A 24,182-nucleotide genomic window follows, 5' to 3' on the forward strand; every position below is an offset into this window, starting at 1 on the left:
ATCCAAAGACAGTATATGACACTGTGTTCATTTTGGGTTTTGGAGGCCAGCCAGAGGTTTAGTAAGATTCCAATTAGAGGGGTCCCTGATCTGAAAACATTAGGAATCAGTGATAGAGATTTTTGTGAATTCACACATACCCCAAATACACTCCCAACTCCCATGATGCTCTGTGGACAGTGTCACAAAGGGATGGCTACGTTATTAAAAAAGTCGAAGTTAAACGGGTGACAAATATCACAGCAGGAAGGAGAAAAGCAATCAAAACTGAATTAAGGAGAAATTACAGAAAGAAAATCCATGGTATTTGATTAGGTTGCATTTTATTTAGATAAATGAAAATCTGCCTCCAAACAGACCTAGGAATCAAATATTGTCTCAGGTTAAAGAAAACTGCTAAGCTTGAAGCTTACACTGAATGCTAAAATTTCCAGCCCTTGACTTTCTGTAGCTCCAAATACCAAAGAAAAATTTTGGAACAAAGTACATGTGTACCGAGAGGCAACTTGTGGGTACCATTAGCAAAATAACCTGAAGGGGAACATTTTACAGTCCTCAAATTACAAGAAGTGGCAAGAGGTTACAAGTCTTGCATTGCTTTCTATTGTACGTGGTTCCACAGTAATGCCAAAAACAGCAAAATTTAGGCACTTGCTCCAATTTCTGCAGTTTATGTGATTATTACGAACTTCATGAAGTTAACAGTAGCTTTAGAATGATAATACAGACCTGTATTTCATGCTACTGTTAATACCATTCCTCTTGTTGATAGGACAGTGTTGCTAACGGACGGAGGTACGGAGCTGGCACAGAAGGAATTACAGAAGTAATCCAGGGCACATCCGGGTATTAATTAGTGCAAGAGGCACAGTCACAGAGAAGACCAGCTCTGGGGATGACCTGGTCGGCCACATGTCAGTCAAATGGGATGAAGTGGCAGGATGGAAATTAAACAAATGAACAGAAAAAGGGTATCTGTTTACCACATTCTACAAAAAATCTTTAATCTGTTCAAAATAGCACAAGGTTTCCACCTGCCAGAGAGGAAGTCAGTAGTGGAGTTATCATGCACCCCTTACAAACTGCTGTCATCTCCAATACTTTTTGGTTGATCTTCAAAAATTGATGCTAGCACTCTTCTTTAAAGTCTCAAGGTCGTGATGGAAGCTATTTAGATCAAAGGATTTTTTTTCTTAATTTGGGGTTTTGGAAGTTTAACCATTAAGGACAGGTGGCTGTTATGCACCAGAGTAGCTCCTAAAAGGAAATCCCCTGCTCTCCAACCACAAGGTCCTCTGCACAGTGAGGAGATCTCTCCACTGCAGCCAACTTTTGTGGTCGTCAGGGTTGTCGGTACAACAGAAACTACTCTCTGGTTTTAACAGCAAATGTTCTTTCTGGTAAGACCACTCTAAACTTCCTAGAATGTTATGCTTTAAAACCACTAATTGGCCATTGAAATTAAGTCCTCAAACTGGAGTACTGAGTTTGAGTAAACTTTGTACAAAATATATATGCCAGGCCAGTTTACATGTGAAAAAAGTGGAATTTTATGGTAGACAGGTGACTGTTCTTTGTGTGGCAACGGTTTGATGGAATCCTTTATATATTAGCAAGAATCATGAATTGCTTTAACATTAAAAAAAATCCCAAGATAGATCACTTCTCAGGCATGGCATTTTTACTGTTAAGCCTTCTTAAAATTTCTTTCTAGAAACAGTCTTTAACAAATACCAATGCAGAAAGCTGACCTTTTCAGGAAGACACCACCAGATGGCAGCATTGTAACAGCACCGTCCCTCCGAAAAGCCCGTGTATGTCCCGGCAGACAACTATCTGCTGACTTCCTCTGAACATCAGCTCAGACTGGTACAAAGTAGTAACATCGTACATAGACTGCACGAGACATTTCCAGCTTACACTGCTTTCAGAATGTGGTAAACCTATGCCCCAGGCTTCCTAGTAGCTAAGAAAACTAGCAAATCTAGGTGAAGCACATATTTTATTTAAATCAGCTGTCAAATCACAATTTCTGGAAATGAACATAATGCAACATTGTCTTAAAAGAGCGGGCACAGATATGGCACAGACACCACCCAGCGTCAATCAAAATACCAGTTGTAAAGAACCAGAGTTGCTTCATGCTGTGTGTAAATGGGTTCCAGCATCTACGAGTATAGAATCAAAAACTTAAACAAGTCCATTCTGAACAGTATGAAAAACAGATCACTACTTTGCGTCAGGATTAAGCACACTCATCTGTCCAAACAACCATAACAATTAGGAGAAAAGACTTAATGTGCAACTGGGAAAAAAAAAAAAAAACTTGCAACTTCCACTGGGTCAGAAAGAAAAATTTCACAGTAACAATGGAACATTCTGTAAGTTTAAAAAAAAAAAAGCTTTGTGCATAGTAGGGAAGTGACCAGTCTCAGAGTAATACTAATCATGGACCTAATCCTTAGTGAATTTTATAGTAAGAACTGTTGTAGCATCTGATCAGGAATGTTATTTCTAGGAAGCTGTTTTCACAGGTCATAAAGAAGCTTCCCAAAGCTCCACTATGGCCACATGCCCCGTCATGGACTGTGTGATACAAAAGAAATGTACTATACTGGCACATTTCCTCAAACATTAAGAAAAAATATACAATAGATACAGGAGGAGGATTACTTAAAACATACATATAAATACATAGAGAATGATACTCCAGTTTGAGAAGTGGAACTAGGTATTTCCAACTCCAGTTCCAGGTTTAGGACGCAGGACATTAAATGAGAGACACTACATGGAATCAAGGGAAAACCGATAGGATGGTCTTGAAAAGAGGAACTGTGAACCGGCTGTAGCTCCCGATGAGACCTCAGGATTGTCGGGGTTCCCTAGGAATGAGATCGGTCGATGGGCCTGTTCTTCAGTTGTCAAAGATCTGAAATATTGGTCTGCAGTCTTATCAGCAGCATTCACTTTCTTCTACCGCTTGTTCTTCACGTTGTGGTCTTGCAAATACACGAGGGTATCTAGAGGGGAAAGAACGGTTCAAAAGTGAGTAAAGTGCCCTTTTCCTCCCTCCTCCTCCACTTCACCGCAGAACGGCTGTGCCGGGAGCTGCAGTCACTGGAGGCCCCCGACACTGCCCTTTTGTTCTGCAGGAAAGCAGGAGGGTAAGGGTCCGAGGCACATGCTCTGCGACCTCACCACCTGTGCCTGTGGTTCACAGGGTCAGGCTCATCACGTGCACTGGGATTTATTTTTTATGGTTTGTTACTACTGCTGAAAACAAAATTCACTTTTCTTACTAAAAAATTCAGCTGACTAGTCGGTATGGGGCTGAGCACAGCATATTTCTTGGATCTTTAGCCAAACACGCACACAAATGCACACTTGTGCACAAGGCGGGCTTTTCTTTTCTTCAAAAGCAGTCACATTGGGGGTAAAATGAAATCAACATTTTCACAACGTCAATATAACTGAATGGCATTTCAATGAGAGGGGAAAAAAGAAACTAACCCAAATCTATTCTGGTTGATAGTTCTGCATAAAATCATAATTATTTGAACTCTTGCTTCATTTACAACAAATCTGCCATCAAATGGCCTTAATGAGGAAAAAATTATTTTAGAAGAAAAGGAAGCTTACTCACATGACGTTTTAGGATTCTGTAAGCTCTGGGGCTGCTGGCTGCCTCTCTTGTTGGTGTGTCTCCTCCTGGGTTTGTGTTTCAATCTCTTTTTCTGACTTGCTCTGCCCGTTTTCATCCTGAAATTCCACTTCCTTCTCTTTTAGTTTTGGCCCATTTGCATCCGCGGATTCTTTGGTTAAGCCTCCCGAGGCTTCAGTGTCTTCCAGGGCTGAGGTGTGGTTCTCAGGGTAATCGACAGCATCATCTTTCTGATCTTCTTGGGACTCGGACAGAGGCTTCTCTATTCTTTCTCCTAACCCGACTCGATCGCCGTCTTCCTGCAAAGACTGGGTTCCAGTTGCTTCTCTCTTTTCCTGGGTTAAGAGAATTACCTCTTCAAGCTGCTGATCATTAACACTGGAACGTTCAACCTCAAAAGTCATGACCTCTTGGGAAGCTGCATTCACATCTTTGGAAACATCAGAGCATGTCTGTTCCACAGTGGGCAGTGTGGACTCCTCTTTGGCTGTGGTAGTTTGTGTCTCACCCTCTACGGAGATCTGAAGCTCCCTTTCTTCTTTTTCAACTTTCTGTTCAGCTTCCAGGTTGTCAGCTTGCATCAGCCAAGCCAGTGTCTGGCAATCGACGGCTGTGTCTTCCGTACTTACTAACCGGTCAACGGCTGTCTGAATTACGTTTTGTACAAGTTTACGGCTCTCGGTCTTAAGTTGCAAAATCTCCTTTTCAGCCTTTGAACCTTCCTCTCTTGTTTCGCTCACTCTGGCTTCCTGACAGCTAACCTGCTCGTAGTCTTCATCTGACCTCCCTTTCTGTGATGTGGTTTTATCTGCTTCCAGGTCAGCATTGATGCCTTTTTCAGGGGTAGCAGGTACTACCACTGGTACTGATTCTGCCTGAGACTCATTCCCTGTGGGCACTGCATCTTCCCCTGGCTGAACAATGAAGTCTTCTTTTTCAGAGGACTCTGTTTCCTGCTCCAAATGTGCTTCTGCAGACTCCAGAGATCCAGGTGTTTTTAAAATCTTGACAGTTTCTCCTAAGACCTTTTCCTCCGCTGTTGCAACTGTTAGAGGTAATGCTGTCTCAGAGCTTTGAACTTGAATTTCTGTGCAGACTGCTTCCCCCTGAACTAGCCAAGAAGCAGAACTTTCTTCACAACTGATAACTTCCTTTTCCCCATCTACGACAGTCACCTGCACTGTCTGGACCAGCTGTTCACTGAGCACTTCAGCTGGTTTGGGCGCAAGTTTCTCTTCACTCACTGGAGCTGGCTTTGCTTCCGTTTCCTCCCTTTCTACTTGAACTACCATCTCGTCTCTCACTGGGGTTGGAAGAAGCTGAGTGTGACTCTGGAGTTCAATATTATCATTCTTTTGAAATTCAGCTTCTTTAGTAATTTCACCTTGAAGGACAACTTCACTGACCTTTTTCGGACTGACTGTTATTTCTGGGTCTGCAGACACTCCAAGTCCTTCAACAAATGGTATGTCTTTGATTTCATCATGAGCAAACTGGCCGGCCTCTTGAATCACCTCCATCTTTGAAGGAATGGGTACAGTTTCCATGGATACCTCTTTATCTGTGTGTTCTAGAACCTCTTCCATTTCTGAATGTTCTTTACGTTCCTCCTGTGATTGAAAATCAGAGGGTGCTGGAGGCACCTCTTTCAGTGCAGGAACTGCCTCTGCTTCTGTGACCTGGGATCCTGTGCCAGATGCAACCTCATTATTTGCGTGGATGTCCATGACTTTGTCTTGCTGTGTGATATGGGGAGCTTCACAATCTGCTACTGGGGTGCTTCCATTGGTCTCACTGTCTGTAAGAGTTTCAGCTGAGTCAGGGGCAGCAGCCTGTTCCAGTGTAATCTCTGATTTTACCCCAACCAAGGTTTCAGCTTGACAGGTGGTTGTTATAAGCTCACTGGGCTCGACACTCTCTGTGAAGTGTTCTGGAGTGGCCTGTGCATCTCCCTTCCCTTGTGTCAAATTCTCAGTTTCTGTTTCTTCGACCTGTCCTTTCAACACTACATCCATCTCGTTCTTCAGATCTGGCACTTGAGAACCCCCTTCTCCTTCCTCCACCTCCTCTGGTATTTCTGATTCCACTCTCCGCGTTGTCTGAACGGCGTCTTCCAGTCCCGCGGTACCAGGCAGCTGCGACTCTGCTCTGACTTTTTCGGCAACTGCCTGCAGGACCTCCTGGGTTCGCCTGTCCTGGTCTTCTGTGTCTGGCACACCGCCTTCCACCTCCTGAACGGGCGTGGCTTCCTCTGTGGTGTCCGGAGACTCGGTTAACTGGGAAACGGCCGAAACCATGTCGGTGGTCTCTTCAGCAGCAGAGGCTTCCGTTGCTTCTTCAGCACAAAATGCCCCCGTGGTTTCAGCAGCTGTCACCGCTTCAGAAGTCAATTCCATCTCACTGATGATTGTGTCATCGGTGGCATCTTGGCTCTCGGGCAGAGCCTTGGTAACAAGGGGGCTTTCCTCTGCCATGGCCTCTCTTTCAAATGCCTCTCCACTTGGTGACTTGTTTCCATCTTCTGATCGTTCGAGAGGCTCAGTCACTGAGGCGGAGATCCAGGAAGGTGACCTTTCTTCGATGCTGGTGACGGCCCTGGCCCCATCCACCACAGCCACGGTTACTGTGTGCACCAGACTCTTGCTGAGCTCCTCCGACACATACACCTCTCCCTTTGCCTCCGGCTTCTCCTCGCTCTTCAGGGCCTCCTGTGCTTCCATCTTCTCCCTCTCCACGGCATCGTACTCAGACAGAGGGACCACAGCTGGGACGTCAGCATCATCTTCGTGGGCTTCTGCCGGCCCTGTGTCTTCAGTAGCAGTTTGGTCTTGTTTCCCATCTGACCTTTTCTTCCTTCGCCCAGGAATAAATTTCTTAATTGAAACCCAAGACTCCTCTTTCCCAGTTTCAACATCTGCAGCTGAATGCTCCAGACCAGCCCCAGTTACCGAGTCTTCAGCTTTCTCTTCCAGTTTTGACTTCGATTTTTTTCTTGAGGTGACTAATCTTTTAAATGACTCCCAGGTGGAAACCCCCTCCCCTTCGGAGGGGCTTCCCACCTGCTCAGGTGAGGAGCTTCCCTGCCCTTGGTCATGCTCATGGGAACCAGCAGGGACAGTGTCTGGTCCCGCTTCTTTGTCTTTTCCCGTGTCATCTGGTTTTTGGCTTTCTCCTGCCATTGCTTTTGGCCCCCCTTCCTCATCAGAAGATGACGCTTTTCTTGCTCTTTTCTTGGATGACCCCACACAAATCAAAGCTTCCCAAGACACTGAAGTGTCGACCCTGCGCTTTGGTTCCTCCGGCCTGGGCTCTTCTCCGTGGCCTTTCGCCTCCTCGTGCACCTCGGACGCCGCGCTCTCCGTGGAAGACAGGGTGGCACTCTTCACCTTATCCAATTCATCTTCCTTATCGCTTTCCGAAAGCCTCCTAACACGTTTCTTGGGTGTCACCATCTTTTTGAAAGACGCCCAGGGAGTCACACCTTCTCTCTTCTTCTCTCCGTCGGAAGCAGTTCCTTCCTCGACTTCCCCGTCCTGATGTGCATCCGCTACCCCCTTCTCCAGACACGTGATCTCCTCAGGTTCTTCAGGGGACGAGGCAGAGCTCTCGCCCTTTTGTTCATCTGTACTGTCTGGAGAATCTGCTACGACTGGATGGTGCTCCCCGGACTCTTCATCTCCTCCTCCTCCTCTCTTCACTTTCTGTTTCTTTCCAGAAAGCTTTTTTAAGCCAGTGCTCGTGAAAAGCTTCTTTAAAGGGCTTCCTTGCACCTTAACTCTCTCCTGCGATGCCAGCATTTCCGCCTCACCCACGATGCCTTCAGGGTGTGCAGACGGTTTCTCACCAGGACTTGCGTCCGGTGGCTGGGTGTGGTCCCCTCCGGGGGCACACGCTCCTTCGGTCTTCGCTGGCTCTTCCGGAGGTTCAGCTGCCTGAGGCTCAGCTGCCTGAGGCTCAGCATTCATTTCAAGCAGTTTTTCAGATGGCAAGGACTCTTCTGTTCCTCCTGCCTCGGCTTTCTGCTCCTCCGTTTTCTTCTCTGTAGTGCTGACGTGGACTTCTGCAACAATCTCCACTTTTTCATCAAATATTTCTGTTGCTAACGGGGCAGGTTTCTCGTCAGGAGATCCCTGCACTTGACCTTCAGAGGGTAGCTCCACTTTTTCATACTCAGCTGATAATCTGGCATCGCTGGCACTCTCTGTGGTCCCCTGTGGGTGTGGTTGTTCAGAAGCAGCCAGTTTCTCGGAAGTATCTTCCATCTTTTCATTTTCTTCTGTGTCTACTCTTTCTGGCTCTTGTTCCTTCTTCTTCTCTGAAGCTTCCAGCTCGTCCTCCTTTGGCTTCCGGAAGCTGGTCTTTTTGCGCCAGCCAGCCCAACCTTGAGTGAAGAATTTTTTAAAGGGCGATGCTGTTTCGCTGGCCACTGGACTAGTTGGAGAGTCTGGAGATTTGGCTGGTTCTTTTTCTTGCTTTTCTTCTCCATCTCTGCCTTCCTCTGCTGCTTGATCAGGCTCGGCCTGAAGGGAAATTTCTGTGTGGCTCAGCTCGTGCTTCATGGTCTCGCCCGGCTTCTCCGTCGATTGTTTCAGTTCACTTTCCTTGGGTGTTGCTTCTCCAGTCTCGGGCTTGGGCTCCTGGTGGTCGCCGGCCCCATCTGATCCTTCTGCTCCTTCCCCTTCCTCTTTTCTGACAGTGAGCAGTTGGACAGTATCAGACTTCTCGCTCTTATCCTTTTTCACAGTGAATTTAAAGCCAACGAACTTAAACACCTTCTTAAACCCAACATCATTAGTCTGGGACTCAGCAGGCTGTGCTAGCTCTTCCAAATTGCTTTCTGAAGAAGGAATCTGCTCGATGATTTCGGGCATTTCCTCCTGCCCTTCCTTCGTGATGTCCTGAACAACTGCTGAGTTGGCAGCCATCTCTTTATCTGAGTCTCTTTCGTTCACATCTTCAGAGTCTCTCTGTCCAACTATTAACAGAAAAAGAGAAGGGTGGGGGAGAAGAGAGGATAAAATTATTATGATTCAAGAAAACCAAATATTTTAAAAACACAACCGATTACTACTTTCTTTAATGTCAGGCAATTCCAGGTCAGGTAAGGGTCTCACCAGTATTTGTGACTGTCAATAGATCAGGCAATGTCTACCCCTTTCAAATGACCTTAAAAAAAACCCAGGTTCCAAGGTACTACTGTGCTCTTTCTGTTCCCAGTAAAGTTAACAATATCAACTATTAAAAAATTGGTTATATATAACAAATAAGTAGCCACAGCATCACAAGGGGCAGGTCCACCAGATAGTGAAGCACGTTGCAATGCAAAGTGGAATCATCACATATCACATCTGTAATCTAGACTCCATCCAGTTTTAGATACAGCTTCCATCGCTTCTTGGCCTTTTGGCTAAGATCAAGTGTAGACACAGCTTCCACTTTATAGAAAATACAGGGTTGGAGAAATAAGCGAATAATGACACAAATAAGTATATCTAGACAAATGTAAAGGAAGGGCATTTGGTGTAATCACTAGTCTGGTCTCTAACATGTCCCCAAAAGACACTGGACAGTGAGGGATGCGTCAAGAGAAGTACAGAGAACACTTTAGCATAACAGGAAAGAGATGCTCAGAAGCTGAGGGGGCTTATCAAAAGGACACAGGCGCCAGCTTGAAGGGGCTCCATCTGGCCAAACTTTGACGTGCAAAAAAGAATAGTGACAGTGATGGGTTATAATGCACTAAATTAAAAATAAATAAATCCACGCATCAAGACTGATACTAAAAAAAGTAAACAGGAGCAGGAAATATGTCCTTATGAAGAAATGCCAATTCATACTTTTAGATATAATTTCCATTTTGATCTTTATAGTCATTCTACTGCATCAGGAATTACAGATTACTTTAAATACATTTCCATGGCCTGCAGCACGCTCACAAATTTCACCAGATCATAAAAATACTCATGCGAGAATGACCACAAACACTTCTCAGGCAACGCAGGAGGTATGGCTTTTTTTTAAAAAGGTGGATGATATTGGAAGTACACTAGAGAGAGAAGTGGAAGCCCCAAACAAGCCCTATTCTATTACAATTTCACTAGTCATGAACACAAACATAAATTTCCTGCCAGCAAGCTGAGGTGAAAACAGTCATTAACTAACCTTTCTAGAATTCATTGGAAGATGTAGGGACAGAATCACACCATCCCCCTCCCCCGCACCGCCAGCCCCTCCTTCTTCCTTCCCCGGTACCTGAGTCTGTGTTTCAATTCGCACACTTTTTCTTACATTCTGGGATGACTGCGACGTTTACAGTCAGAACTAGGGACACAAAGCTGAACAACTGCCAACTGGCAGAACAGAACAGCCACTGAGAGTGCGTTATCGCTTAGCAAGATTCAGCTATTCTCTTTATATAGTGATATATGGGCTGAATACATGGGTTTTGTTTTTTTTTAATGGTATATAGGATCACAGAAAATTTTTAAATCCTGTCAACTGGTCTGTGGCCTCCCTTGACTTAAGTAATCACAGGAGCTGCTCTTGGCAGAACGCTCTTCCAGACGGGCCCCCGCGGACCCAGACGGCGCCGTCGTGCTTTGCGCAAAAACTGGACAAAACGAACTCAGCCCTGATTTCAGCTCCACTTGCCTTCTGCACCCGCGGGACCTGTGCGGACCTTACAGAGACGCCGTGCTTCCTAAAATGCCACTTTGATCACACTAGGAAGCTGTCACACATGTTTAATGCTTGCAGAGGATAGAGGGTAGCCTTCTAAACTACCTAGACTGGAAGCCAAGGCTTAAATTAGGTTGTGACATAAAAGCCAGCTATGAGCACACACATGCACATTACAGGCAGGTATCCTGCCGCAAACCACGTGTGATCACGAGGCTACCCACTCATTTTGGAAGCCGCACTGAAACCGAAACCTAGTTTCTACTCGTTATTTGGCTGCTCTTCCCCTACGCTGCATCCAGAATAACAATGCTGCCTCCATCTTGTCCTGCAGCACCCATTTTGCTCACCTCCAGGCTCTCTAGTGAAAGCATCTTTATGGCCCTTGCTAAAGCCTAGCAATTTTTTGAGACTTGTGGCCTGTTCTACCCCTGCTTCCACCACTAACCAACCAACAGTCAGTCAGTGGCCCTCAAAGCTGCCCGGCTCGCGAGGTCCCCAAGGTGAACTGCTGATAGCGGGGCGGGGACACTACTCACAGCAGAGGTTACTCCACCAGGGCATGGTGTGTGCTGCCGGGCAGGGGGCGCCCTACAGAGGCCTCAGAGGCCCAACCTTCTCCCCACTGCGGCCCCATCGCTGGGTGGAGACTGGCGGCCCTGGCCGGTGGGCTGCGCTGCTGATGGGAACGCCCCCTAGGGGTCACCAAAGGTACGTCACAGAGGGCGCAACCCCAAGCAAGCTTACAAGGTGAAGCCTCCAGGTGGCCCTGTGCATCCCCCCAAGTGGGGTCCCTTTTCAAACCCAAGCATGCTGGAGGCTGGCAGCCAGACCCGCCTAAAGGGCCGCCACATTGCCACTAAACCTCACTGCCACTGGGCTCCGGAACTGCCGCCCTCTCTCAGCTGCACCGTGTTAATCGGAGCATTGATGGAGCACGTGCCCAAACCCTCTCCTCTCAGAGCTGTAAGTTCACCTTCAGTAATAGTCACCCGAACCCGCAATTCACAGCAGGAACCTGCGCGTGCTTTTGCTAGGTTGCAAGAGCTTTAATTTCTTGAGTATTAGCACAAAACCGGGACCTTGCTCACGTTCCCGTTACAAAGTCACCATGTGTAGCTGTGCAGCTTTAGAGTTTGAAGGTTGAGCTATAATGGTCTCTCCAATTGGTTTAGGGGGGGCTAAACTGACTCAAAAATTGTTATCTGTGAGGAGTGCGGAATGGTACAGCCATTTTAGAAGACAGTTTGGCAGTTTTTTATAAAACCAAACACACTCTTCTCACTAGATTCAGCCATGATACTTCTTGGTATTTACCTAAATTAGTTGAAAACTTATGCCTACACAAAAATGCACACAGATGATTATAGCAGCTTTATTTGTAACTGCAAAAACTTGGAAGCAACCAAGAAGCCCTTCATTAGGTGGATAAATTGTGGTATATCCAGATAATGGTATATTACTAAATTATGAAAAAAGAGCTATCGAGCCATGTAAAGATATGAAGAAACCTTAAGATGTATATTATATAAGAGCCCATCTGAAAAGGTTACATGCTATGTGATTCCAAGTACACGACATTCTGGAAAAAGGGAAAAATGATGGAGACAGCAAAAAAGATCAGTGGGGAGGAAGGAAGGAGGAAAGGTGAACAGGCAGAGCACAGAGGATCATTCAGGGAAGCAAAACCACTGTGTGCTACTGTGAAACCCACAGAACGTGCGGCGCCAACAGTGATCTCTGGGGTAAGCTGTGGACTGTGGGTGATGCTGACCTGCCAGTGTGGGCTCATCCACGGTAATCACTGTACCACTCTGGTGGGGGCGCAGTAGTGGGAGAGGCAGGGACACAGAGGAACTGTCTGTAATCTCTGCTCGTTCTTGCTGTGAACCTACAACTAGTTAAAAAATAAAGTCTGGTTTTTTTTTAATGGCCATATGACATTGTCATAGTGTATGACAGTGTCATACAGTCGGTGTGTGACATCTCCAGAGAGCCAAAGACTGACAGAAGAGCAAAATACAAAGCTTATCATTTAAAATAAAAATTAGCCCTGGCTGGTGTAGCTCAGTGGATTGAGCACAGGCCTGTGAACTAAAATAAAAATTAATCCCCTATTTTTCAAAGTGTTAAAATTCTAATTTTCCGTAAATCATTATAACTTCTTATAGTTTATAAGTGCCACTTAAGACAAGAAAAACTATTTGGACATGTCAACTCCCACACCTCAATGGGAAAACTGTCCAATGTGACAGCAACTTCAATTCCACTTCAGTATAAAACGCTGGGGTGTTTTTTTTCATGGTTGTAGTCGTGCTTTTAAAGAGGAAAGAGGGAAAGAAAACAGGAAAGGAAGACAAGACATATATCCTACCCGCCCGCTCACAGATTCAAAAGACCACCTGACCGTCATTCCTGCATCCATCATGGTAGAGACCACGTAGGGGGACAATCAACGGATATAAATGGGAAGACGGCCGAAGGCAGGGACAGGATGTTTACGTGCTTAATAGCAGAAAGGGCGGAGGAAACCTACTTATGTAGGGGAAGAAAGAAAAACAAGAATTCAGCATCGACCTATGACAGACAGACCGGCCTTGGGTGCATACCCTGAACAGGACCGATCCGTGGCTGAGAACGCATAACCGGAATTGAACCAGATAAGAAATGTGTGGAAATGGGGAGAACACTATAAGCTTTGAACAGTCAATGTTCTAAAGGATAAATGCTATGGAAATGTTTCAGATTAAAAGATGCTAAAGAATATAACATATCGTACCTGACCCAAGGATGGATCTCGTAGTGCAAGGGGGAATGTTAAAAAAGGCATTATTAGATTAAGTGGTAAAACTGAAATAAGGATAGTAGGTTATTTTAAAGCATTGTGACCCTGGCTGGTGTAGCTCAGTGGATTGAGTGCGGGCCTGCAAACCAAAGGGTCAGGTCACCAGTTCAATTCCCAGTCAGGGCACGTGCCTGGGTTGCAGACCAGTTCCCAGCAGAGGATGCACGAGAGGCAACCACACATTGATGTTTCTCTCCCTCTCTCCTTCCCTTCCCCTCTAAAGATAAATAAATAAAATCTTTAAAAAATTAAAGTATTGTGAAAGAAATTTACAACACGGATAACTGCATTGTGGGAATATCTCTGTTCTTAGGAAAAACTGGGGAGGTCAAGGAGCACAGTGTGTATGCCTCACCCCCCATGGTTCAGAAAATGTCGTCTCATGCTGATTGTGGGCTTTGTTTTCTTCTCCAGCATAGAGAGTAATGGCGAAGCCAATGAGGTAAGTGTTTCCAATAGCTGCATCTGGATATTCCCTGGACTGTTTCTATGCCTGCAACTTTCTGTAAGTTTGAAGTTACTGTTTTTTTTAAAAAATTGCTCAGAAGAGTAAACAAGTACATACAGATAATAAAACTATAGGAAACAAAACTGGAGAGGGCAATGATTCGCCCTGCCCAATTTCAGAGGTCATTGGACCTTTGCCGCCCATTGTAGAACATAGAACAAATGTTGTCAATGTCCTGAGTAATAGAAAAACTACTCTCCCCTTACCCGCCTCCCACCAAAAGGACAGAATTCAGGCAGAGGGGAAAAGACTGAAGGGTGGACGTTCTGGAGACAGACTGGTGTTTCCATTTCAGCCGCACCACCTCTCAGAACAGGACCCTCAGACCAAACTTCTTGAACTTTCTGTTCTTAGTGTCCTCGCCTGCAAGGTCACCTCCAGTTCGTCCTACAAAGACTTGCAAGGAGGATGAACTACCAGTCGGACATCTATAATAATAATAAAACAAAAAGTACACTTCTTTTTTCTTCAGTGTTTTCTTGAAAATAGAACTGTTTAAACTCTTTTTACCAATTCCAAAAAATAACCTGTGTAAATTATAGGAGATTTTAAAATACAGGAAAAGGAAGGGTGGAGGGAAGCTCATCCGTGGGGCTGTGAACTGAGTGCATTCGACTCTGCCGCGCGTCCCGTGGGAAGGTCTGAGACAGGGGCCAACAGCGGCCCCAACAGGGCTCTCCCTGAGCTGTGGGGAGGTCAAAGAGTGGGCCTCCGCTCAAGGGCAGGAAAAAAATACAGAAAAAGGGAGTAACATCCATAAAGACAATGTCCAGAGATAATCACTATTCATATTTGAATTCCCTTCTAAGTTTTCCAATAGACTTAGAAACTGATATAATTTCTATATCACAGTTATTTCTATATCTCAGTTATTTCTATAACTGAATAGCTGCATAATTTTTACATTCCCTTATTGTTAAACAATCTGCATTGGTCCAATTTTTCACTGTCACACCGTGTCCCAAACATTCACGTGGATAAAACCCTTGTCCAGACCCTTGAATGACCTCGAACAGAAGAGGGCAGCATCGAACAGCTTTCGGCTCTCCCAGAGGGAAGCCCGCAAGTTCCTAGACCTTCAGGACGATCCACCAAGACATAAAGTTTGAGTGTCCTTTCAAACTCTGAAAGTCGAGTGCCCTAGTGCACATATCTTTACCTCTGTCTTCCAGTATAAACATTTCAAGGGGGAAAAACAAGGGGGGAAAAACAGGGCACAGACACCCCTCTCGCCTCTCTCCGCACCCTGTCATGATCTAGATTCCGTAGCCCATTTTGCACCGAGTGCCAGTCAGATGTAGCTGCAGCCCTCTTCTCTGTGTTCAAGTTCCCTCCTCACTTTCCCACCCAGGTACACACCAAATCGCTCCCATTTCCCAGGTGCTGGCCGAAGGCAGAGGTCTCCAGGCAACCTCAGACTGTCCCACCCATGTTCAAGTCTACGGTTAGCAGGAGTCTTTCTTTAAGGCATTTTTATGTGTTGTCTGCACACTGGTTCTGAGTGAGTACAGATCATAGCTGGGTGAGCAAATGGAGGTAAAAAGAACAGGCAGGGGCACAAGTAGGAGAAAACCAAGCCAACGGGTTTGGCTACCAGGAGTCAAGGCAGTAGGTGAGGGACAAGAGGCTGGGAATAACTTTTTCCCAGGAAAGACAGGCCAGTGGTGCCCTGCCCGGAGTCGGCACAGCAGAATCCCTTCATAACCACACTTACAAACGTTTTATTACTAAATGTACTTTTAAATGGCTTCAAACTCTCTCTGCTCTCATTTGACACATTGGCTCCCTGCAGAATTGTTATGTGCCTTAGATTTGTCCTGTTAAATAGGAGGAAGAGAGTCACAAAGCTTGACTCTAAGCATTGCTGACTTAGGGGTGCGCTTTCTCGGCACCCTAAAGTCCTGCAGAAACAACTATTTCTTTAGAGTGGGCCTTTCCGACACAACACATGATCATCACTAATCTGGTGGTTCTGCAGAACCTGCTATTCATGGAGCAGGTCCCTCGGGGGCTCTCAGACGCCCCCGAATACAAACGTGGTGCTCATCTGCAATGCTGGGGTCTGGCTGGAAACTCCGCATCCTCACCGGGCACCAAAGATGCAAGTTTTGGTAAGGGATTCGGTCGGTGTGTCAACGGAAAACCCTTCAGGAGGCAGAGCTGGCAGATAACGTCACTCCACCTTCATCCACACCGTCCCTGTCAGTCCCTGGTCCTCTTTCCAGCCCACAGCCACTTAAAAAGGTGAGAAATATAATACTACGGTCCTCGCAACAGTCCACACTCATGGGCACCACGCCCAACACAGTCCTGCCTGGTACATGGTTTGTGCGACGTTTTTCCACATCAGCCGTTAGTGGAAACATCGTATTATTTATTTATATTTAGAGAGGGGAAAAAGGGAGCAAGAGGGAGAGAAACATCAACGTGCAGTTGCCTCTCAGGTGCCCTGAGTGGGAATCAAACCAGTGACCCTTTGGTTCACAGCCCACACTCAATCCACTGAGCCACACCAGCCAAGGCAAAACTTTTTTAATTAAAAAAATTATTTATTTAAAGATCTGCTTCTTAAGTGAACATCTTCACTGAACCCGTATACCTGGACTTCCTTTCTCTGGGAAAAGACTCTAATAGGCCTGCTTATGTCGGCATGTTGAAAACACCACTTGGAAGCAAGAAATGATTTTAAAATCATGTACATACAAGATGCTTTCACTCATTTAATTTTCTTCGTTTTTTGAAAAATGTGTTCTCTCACTCCTTTGATTTTTAAGTTTGGCATGCTAAATAGTATACTAAATCCCAGCACTCCCCGATCCCCAAGCACACGGGGCCAGCTCGCGGCGACATCTGGAACTGGTTAACTTTCCCCTACGAGTTGCAGCACTGCCTTGGAATGTCTCCAGGAATTCTCCGCATTCTAAATCCATCCCTTACATCCTGCACACCCAACTCCCCTTGTTCTAAGGCTCGTTAACCACAAAACCTCCAAGGGGAGAGGCTTAGCTGGGATTAAAGCTCAGATAAGCAAAGCCCACTGCAGGAGCACGCAGGTCCTCACCTGGCCTCCTGCGACGTGCAATGGTGTTCAAACACTTTGCACACAGTGAGAAAGGGGTTCTTTATGAGGTTCCCTACATCTACCCTCCTTTGCAGCTGTAGAACACGGGAGAAACTTCGCTTTCAGGATTAAGGGGAAGTGAAACCACCACTTTTTGCAGGGTTATTGTGAGGAATAATGATCATGGCCACACAGCAGGCACTGGCAGTCATGACTGGATGAAGTTCATGTCCGGCACATTTCTTAACTAATCTACACCTTCATGGCAAAAAAAGGCACCCACATAAAAGGTGTGTTTATTTCACCTTGTAAAACGGCTTGCATAGAGAAATGCATTTGAAAGAATCTAGAACTTGCATGAATGCCAAAGGATTCTTTCTTCCCCAGTTTACTTTACATTTAAAGAATGTCACCCAATTCCTCATGGTACTCTGCAGATACCTCCCTGGGCGTGAGTTCCCTAATTCAGAAAGTTTTCTTTTTTGTTTGTTTTTTTTTTGCTGGCACACCATTGGTAAGTGGGTGGGGGAAAGGTCACCTCCTAGATCTAGTTTTCTAGTTTTTAAGCTAAGCTATTGCTAATGGGATGTGAGTGACAGACTTCGAGAAAGGCGGCAGTAACATGAATAACCAATCATCTCATAATTCATGTCCTGCTGCATCCATTTCAGTGTGTGTGTGTGTTGGGGAAGGGTTGTCAGTCCATCAGGGGCAGCTTTTCCCAACTTTCAGAAATGAAAGCTCATTCCTAAGTAATTCTCCAAAAATATTATCATCTGTTCCACTCCTGTTAATTGTGAAACTTAAATGCTCCTTGCATAATAAAGTATTACAGAAGATTGGGACTAGAATAACTCACATTTAGGTGAGTAATCTGATAATTAATTAATCCTTAATGCCAATTACAAAAGTCTTCATTGCTTTTCAAGATTCTGACCAACTAAAGACAACTGGCTGTAAAGCTTCCTTATCAGGAAAACTTGCAGAAGACAACGACACTTGAAATTCTCCTTTTCCGCTATGATATGTTTTTTTGCTGTTATAATTTTTGGAGTTAAGATTTTTCTTCTGTGCACTTTCTTATTACCAGGAAAAAGTACAAAATTTTGCTGCATTCTCCCTTTTAACGTTAAGTAAAACTCAGAAAGCAACAGATGCAATTACTTGAGGTTGCCTTCAAAATTAGAGAGCCCTTCCAACCACTTCTGATAATATCATTCCACCTGGGTTAACCAAACCAATTTTCAAAAGCTCCCTCAAGTTCCCTAAATTTAACTCCCAATTAGTGCTAAAAAGGACCACCTTCCTTTCCCCTAACAAAGTCAGCAAATGATAAATTAATCAAACACTGAGTATAATAAAGGCCAGACTGTATATACGAAAAGCACCCAGAAAAAACTTTCAATCAGAGAAGCCCCATCCCCAGCTGTGACACCCATAAACCATATTCTCAGGCAGAGTCTCTTTGGGTTGGACATTATAAATGTTTCCTGCATAGAAAAAGTAGTGATCTGGAAAAGAAAATGGAGAGTTTGTTTTTGATTTTAACATTTTGTATAGTCTATTTAATAATAATTTCTAGGTACCATATAAATTTTCGTACAAGGTCAAGGACAGAAAGTCTATTCAAGTTAACTCGGGGAAGGAATTTTAAGAAGCTCTCAAAGTGAACAAACGAATCTCTAGGAAGTGAGAGACATGTTGAATTGGGCTAAACTTTCACATTCATTTAATATTCTGTAAGAGGGCAAGGCTTTGCAGAAACAATTATATTGAGGAAAAAAATTAAGTCCTAGGAATTCCTCTATAGTCTTCTTTAAAGAAACCATGTAGATTGGGTGAGCAATGACCTCAAATATTTAGAGAAGAGTTGGTCTTATAAATGTTCAACTGGGGTTTCATTTTCTTGATGGCAGGAAATGCAAGACAAAAGGAAAACAGGTAGGTTCCCAAGGAGTCTCGAAATGAGAGAAACCAAGTCAGAAGTGCTGTAAGCACACTCTACAAGTCTATGTGATTTATATGCTGGAGGTCGGTATTAAGTAATATAACTCATACTCAGCCGGACTTCGAGAAAGCAAGCTAAGAAACACGCATTTTTACTACACATTGCCTAAATGCCCTCACCTGCTAGCCACCAACTTTACAATGACTATGGCTTCACCAAAACCACCACTCAAACCAGCGCAGGCATTTCGGTCCCCTAAATCGCCAAGTGTTCCCTTCCTTGAAAGTTCCTAATAAGCATGCAATCGCTGAAATTTCTCAAATACAAGAATTCAGTATTCTATGACACACAACCTATTTCGAAATTCCCCCCGACCTAGCGTGAACAGATTCAGCTGGTGCGGAGGTCCCACTCTGCACAGGGGGAAAGGGGACAGTCCCTAACCAAATCATTCCAGGTCTCTCCCAGGCACAGCAGGAAGATTCTTGCACTGACTAAATGAAAACCTTAGCTTTGTCCGGTCCTTGCTGAGCCGCACAGAGAGAACACTCCTCTGATCAAAAGCCAGCACACTGAGAGAATTACACGCCTATCAGGGTGTCCCGCCACTGACCTCGAGGTCCCCACCCAAATGCAGTCTAGAGGGAAGGCAGCATTTACTCCACCTGCCACTGCCTTGGGGGGGGGGGGGCACACGGCAGACCTGGCTCTCCCTTACTTACCTGTGATCGTGAGGATCCCCAGCATGGTTACCAGCTTCTCCAGGTGAGAAGCGCTGCGGGTCCTGACTCTCCTCTGACTGTTGGCTGAAGCGGCCGGGGTCTTGCCCACCCCGCGCTGTCTCGCTGTGCGGAGGAAGAACTAAACGCCAAGCCACCCTGAGCAGGAGGAGGGAGAACCCAAGGTGCCTGGGGAGCCGCAGCACAAAGTGGCTGAGGACGCCTTTCCTCGCTAATTATAAGAAGATCCACCCTCCGCCCGCCTGCTGGAGCCTGGCCCCGCCCCCGCCGCCTGGGGACTCCGAGTCACGTGTTTTCACTTTAGAGGCGAGGAGCCCTCCCTGGAGCTGGTCTGTTAGTGGTGAGCCGGTCTCTGCCGAGAGAGAGACCGACCCAGGGAGGGTTTAAGAGTTGCTGGGATGAATTAATGCAGACGAGTCAGCAGCATTTTTATCTAAACCATTACTTCACTCCTGGCACCGACTTAGTTCTGTATCTCAGCTTTTAATATTACTTTAAGGAAATAGCTACCCAGATATTAAATTCTACTGCCATTTTTAATAGTCTTCTTTATCCTTATGTTTGTTTAAAAGTTGATGAGGTGCAAAACACCACTCCTTTTTAGCACCTGCGGTGTTTTATATTTTCGCGGTCTGTTTGACACACACATCTGTTTGCCGACCTGAGGGCTGGCACTCTCAGGTGTCCTGTTGCCTGGAACTCTTTGAGGAGAGCTGTCGCCAGGCAAACTTTTTCAACATTTGGTCATGGCAACTTGAAAAAACCTAAATACTTGAGCATTAAGTCTATTTGGTCGTTTTGTTTTGTTTTTAATGGTAAAAGCTACACTTTTAGGTCAGACTGTGCCACATTCCAACATACACAGTATCACACCTCAAATATCCAAGCATCCAACACGAATTAGTTAGATCCTATGTTAAACATTCGGAAAACTTCAGGCAGCCCTAAATTCTTTTCCACTGAAACTTCAGATTTGTTCTATATAAAGGCACAAGGTAGAAAGAGTCGGTGTATTCTCATGATTCTGGCACACTCTTTCTGTAGGTCAACCACTGATGAGGCTAGGTCCATTCAGGCGGCCTGGGCTTATTCCCTTCTTTTCATCCTTTTCTTTTTATCATTTCATGTCTTGCCTTGACCCCATTAGCACAAGCTCTTCCTCTCACCAAACAAAAGTAAGGTTTTACTATTTCTCTTTCCTTCTGACCGTGATGATCTTGTTCATTACTTCTTGGGAAGCACAGAGGAGGGTGGGGGTCTGGGGTGGACCAGGGTGGTGGGGTGCGAGATTTATCAGAATGATCACTTAGCAATTTATGTAATGTCTGATCTCTGAGGTGTGCACTTGAAACTAATATAATCATGTATTTCAACTGTAATGAAAAATAAAAATGGTTTAAAATAAAAAGGAAAAGCCGAATACTAGCATGCAGGCTGGTATTGCACGGCACGTAATTGCTCCTTCTTGCCACGAGGGGGCGCAAAGCACCATATTCAGCTGCCGATAGGCAATCGGACCTTACTACAAAAATCAGCTTTATCCTCCGAGAAACGCCCAGCCTCGCCCTAAATCCACGAGGGAACAGGAAGTAATTCTCTTCATCTTGCCGCTTGGGAGCTGATTCCCAGAGTGAGCCATTTAGCGGCTTCCTAACCTTTTATCTTCCATAAAGAAGTCTTAACTTCGGTTTACAAATTGCTTCTATTAAGGGTGTCTTCTTGGTGAGAACTGCTGCTGGTGCTATAGTCCTTCCCCAGTCCACACGGCCCAGGGCTCAGGGCAGCCTTGTATTCCTCTCCTACCTGCCGAAGCCCCCAGCCCCAGCCCCGGCCCGCAGAGTCCTGGCTGTGCAGATAGATCATGGATGGAAGCTGACTCTGGAGGCTGTGCTCCAACCGTTCACTGAGTGGTCTGCAACGGTACCAAGCATGGCTTAGGATCAGCCCACACTCTGGCCCCAGGTGGAGCCCACACCCTCCCTGGAGCTGTCCAGGAGTCCCTGCTACCTCCAGCATCTGAGGTCTCAGTTCTATATTTCTCAACACCAGCTGTTGGGGACAGCACCTGGCTTCCATCACCTTTGTAGGTATGTGCCACCTACAAAACACACACGTTCACCTTACGGATGCACCTGCTGATTATAACCTTGCATGGCTGCACCAGCAGCTCCTTTCCACACCCAAAGCGTAACTTCTCACAACAAGACAAGAAAGAGCTCTTTCCCAGAGAGCTGGACAGGAAGAAACTTCACTAGTCACAAAGCTTAGTTAGGCCCAGAAGGACACTTGAAAAGGTAGCTACTGCTGTTCCGTTTTGTCACTTCACCTTCTCATTTATTTCTGTGACATTAGTACAGACACTAACACATCTGATTTGATGTCCTCAGAGAGGTCATATGGGAAGCTGCTGACTCACTTGGCAGACAGCTCTCCTTTGTTCTCTACCTTTAAGAGTAAGCAAGACAGTGTGTGGCACAGCTGCTCCCTACGCCTCCGAGTGTCTGGATTTACAGAGAAAGGCATCCATCAGGATGGAGGCCGAGTAGAGCTGGCACCTAAGGTGAGTACACAATACAGGCAACTTCCTTGTGTGATCGCTCCATTCCGTTTGCTTGTCTGTGTTACACCAAAGCTCTTAGGGGATGACATCACCTCCCAAAGCAAAAGTTATGGGAAAATGTTTACCAATAGCATAAATAGAAAGAGATGACAGAAAAAGTGTTTTCCCCAAACTTCACGGTTCATTCAACAAATATTTACCAATTTCTTGGTCCATGTTAATTAAGCTAAGCCCTCGGGGATACAGCAGGATGCTGTCCTTGGCCTCGGGGCAGGCGCCCCAGAGATAGAAGCACACAGACCTCAAAACTTCTGAGCCAGCCTCTGAACAGATGGGGCAGAGAGGGACCACCCTTCCTGGGGCCCAGAGGGAGCAGCATGGACAAAGACAAGAACATTCCAAGAAGAACATGACACCGAGGGAGTTGTGTGTGAGTTTCTTATAGCTACAAGCTGAGTCTACTCGGGGAGACCAGGGGAGAGAAGTGGAGAGAAGGGGAGAGACGGAGGTAATAACTGGAAATGAGATAAAGATGACATGCGAGGCCAGATTATGAAGGGTTTTGAATGGCATCTTTAAAACTTTGTAATACATACAGTAACCCAAATAAAGAATGGGCAAAGGATCTAAGTAAACATTTTTCTAGAGTACCTATACAAACGACGAATGAGCATATAAAAAGATGTCATTAGCCATTAGGAAAATGCAACTCAAAACCACGAGATACAACTTCACATGCACCAGGATGGGCAGGTTCTGGGCTCCATGTATTTTCAGGTCTCGGTCCCTATGCGACAAACTCAGGCAAATACCAGCTGGCTGAATGTCATGGTCCATTTGGACTGGGCATGTTTACATAGACATGGTTATGAAGACTCAAAATCCTCCAGACAAATAGTCTGAAGACTAGCTCCTCTGGGACTGCTGTAATACAACCGAACAGCTAAAGAAGGACTTAAAAAGCATAGAAGGGTTTGTAAAAAGCAAGGGATAAATAAATACTTAAAAACACAATCCAAATGACAGAAGTAGATACAGTATCATTTCTCCCTTTATCAAGCCACATATATTTATATTCTTTGATTCTATGTCAATTCTATGTCTATGAAATATGCCACGGCCTCAGCTGGTGTAGCTCAGTAGCTCAGTGTAGCCTGCAAACCAAAGGGTCATCGGTTCGATTCCCAGTCAGGGCACATGCCTGGGTTGTGGGCCAGGTCCCCAGCTTGGGGGGGGGGTGTGAGAGGCAGCCCAAATGATGCTTCTCTTTCTCTCTCACATCGATGTTTCTCTCTCTTTCTCCTCCCCTTCCCCTGTCTGTAAAAATAAATAAAAACTAAAAAAAAAACCCACGAAAAACAAACAAAAAACCCCCTAAGTGTCCTGCTGGTAGGAAAATGGCATATCTAACTCTTCGGTGGATTATTTGACAAAACAACATGTTAGAAACAATGCCAAGGAAAATGCCTACACTGATCTATAAACCCACACCCCTCTGTTCAAGGTAAAAGCAGGATAAAATTATGCATTCTATATAATCCCAATTTTGCTTTTTAAAACGCATATATATGTAAGGCTAAGATAAAAAGAGCCCAGGGGGGCAACCATAGTGGAATTATGAACAATTTCTGTCTCAGTATGTCCCTGTATTTTACAAATCTTCACAATGACCTTCTGTTACCTCTACAGTGAGACTGAAGCGCACTGGACAGCTGGCCCTGGGTTGTCCAGGTGGCCCAGCACCACAGGACCCCGAACCTCGGAGCCTCACCTCCGATTTCCGTCAACAACGCAAGGCAGTCTAAACCATGATCTTAAACTCTCCAATCGTGGACATGAATATTAGCAAGCTGAAGTCAGATTAAAGTCAAAGTGCCACCTTTTTTAAACTATGATATAAGATAAAACTTGCTCCAGCACCAGATTTGGGCGGACATAAGAACAGGAATCAATTCTCTCCAGACTGCCCTGCGTGTAAGCGCTCTATTCGACTTAACACTCCGAGCACCTGTCTGGGGCGGGCAAAGGAGGGTGCCGGAGTCTGAGAAGCTAACTCCTCTCTGGGCTTCAGCTGCTAAATGTATCAGTTGTGCTAATGTGATTCCAAGGTGCAAATAAAGGTTAACTCTAGCGCTGGTGAGTATATTGTAGAAGCAGAATAGATGTTAGCTATTTTGCTTA

The 24,182-nt window shown here is 45.4% G+C and overlaps 1 protein-coding gene across 2 annotated transcripts in view; it reads right to left on the bottom strand.

Moving 5' to 3' along the window:
* Positions 1 to 303: 303 nt before the first annotated feature.
* AKAP12 (A-kinase anchoring protein 12) overlaps positions 304 to 24,182 on the bottom strand; it is an 83,540-nt gene continuing 59,661 nt past the window's right edge. Inside the window, exons 1-3 of one of the 2 annotated variants that reach the window (XM_037156820.2) lie at positions 19,424 to 19,640; positions 3,644 to 8,636; positions 304 to 3,020 (exon numbers count right to left, since the gene is read on the bottom strand). In XM_037156820.2, coding sequence (XP_037012715.2) covers positions 3,652 to 8,636; positions 19,424 to 19,448 — 5,010 coding nt within the window. In that variant the 5' untranslated portion in view covers positions 19,449 to 19,640 and the 3' untranslated portion in view covers positions 304 to 3,020; positions 3,644 to 3,651. Of the gene's footprint in view, positions 3,021 to 3,643; positions 8,637 to 19,423; positions 19,641 to 24,182 lie in introns of those variants that run through there. The other variant, XM_037156819.2, reaches the window with a different exon arrangement.

The sequence above is a fragment of the Artibeus jamaicensis genome, unplaced genomic scaffold (assembly GCF_021234435.1).
Source record: "Artibeus jamaicensis isolate MK-2021 breed Jamaican fruit bat unplaced genomic scaffold, CSHL_Jam_final contig_497, whole genome shotgun sequence".
In the NCBI taxonomy this organism is placed as follows: Eukaryota; Metazoa; Chordata; class Mammalia; order Chiroptera; family Phyllostomidae; genus Artibeus; species Artibeus jamaicensis.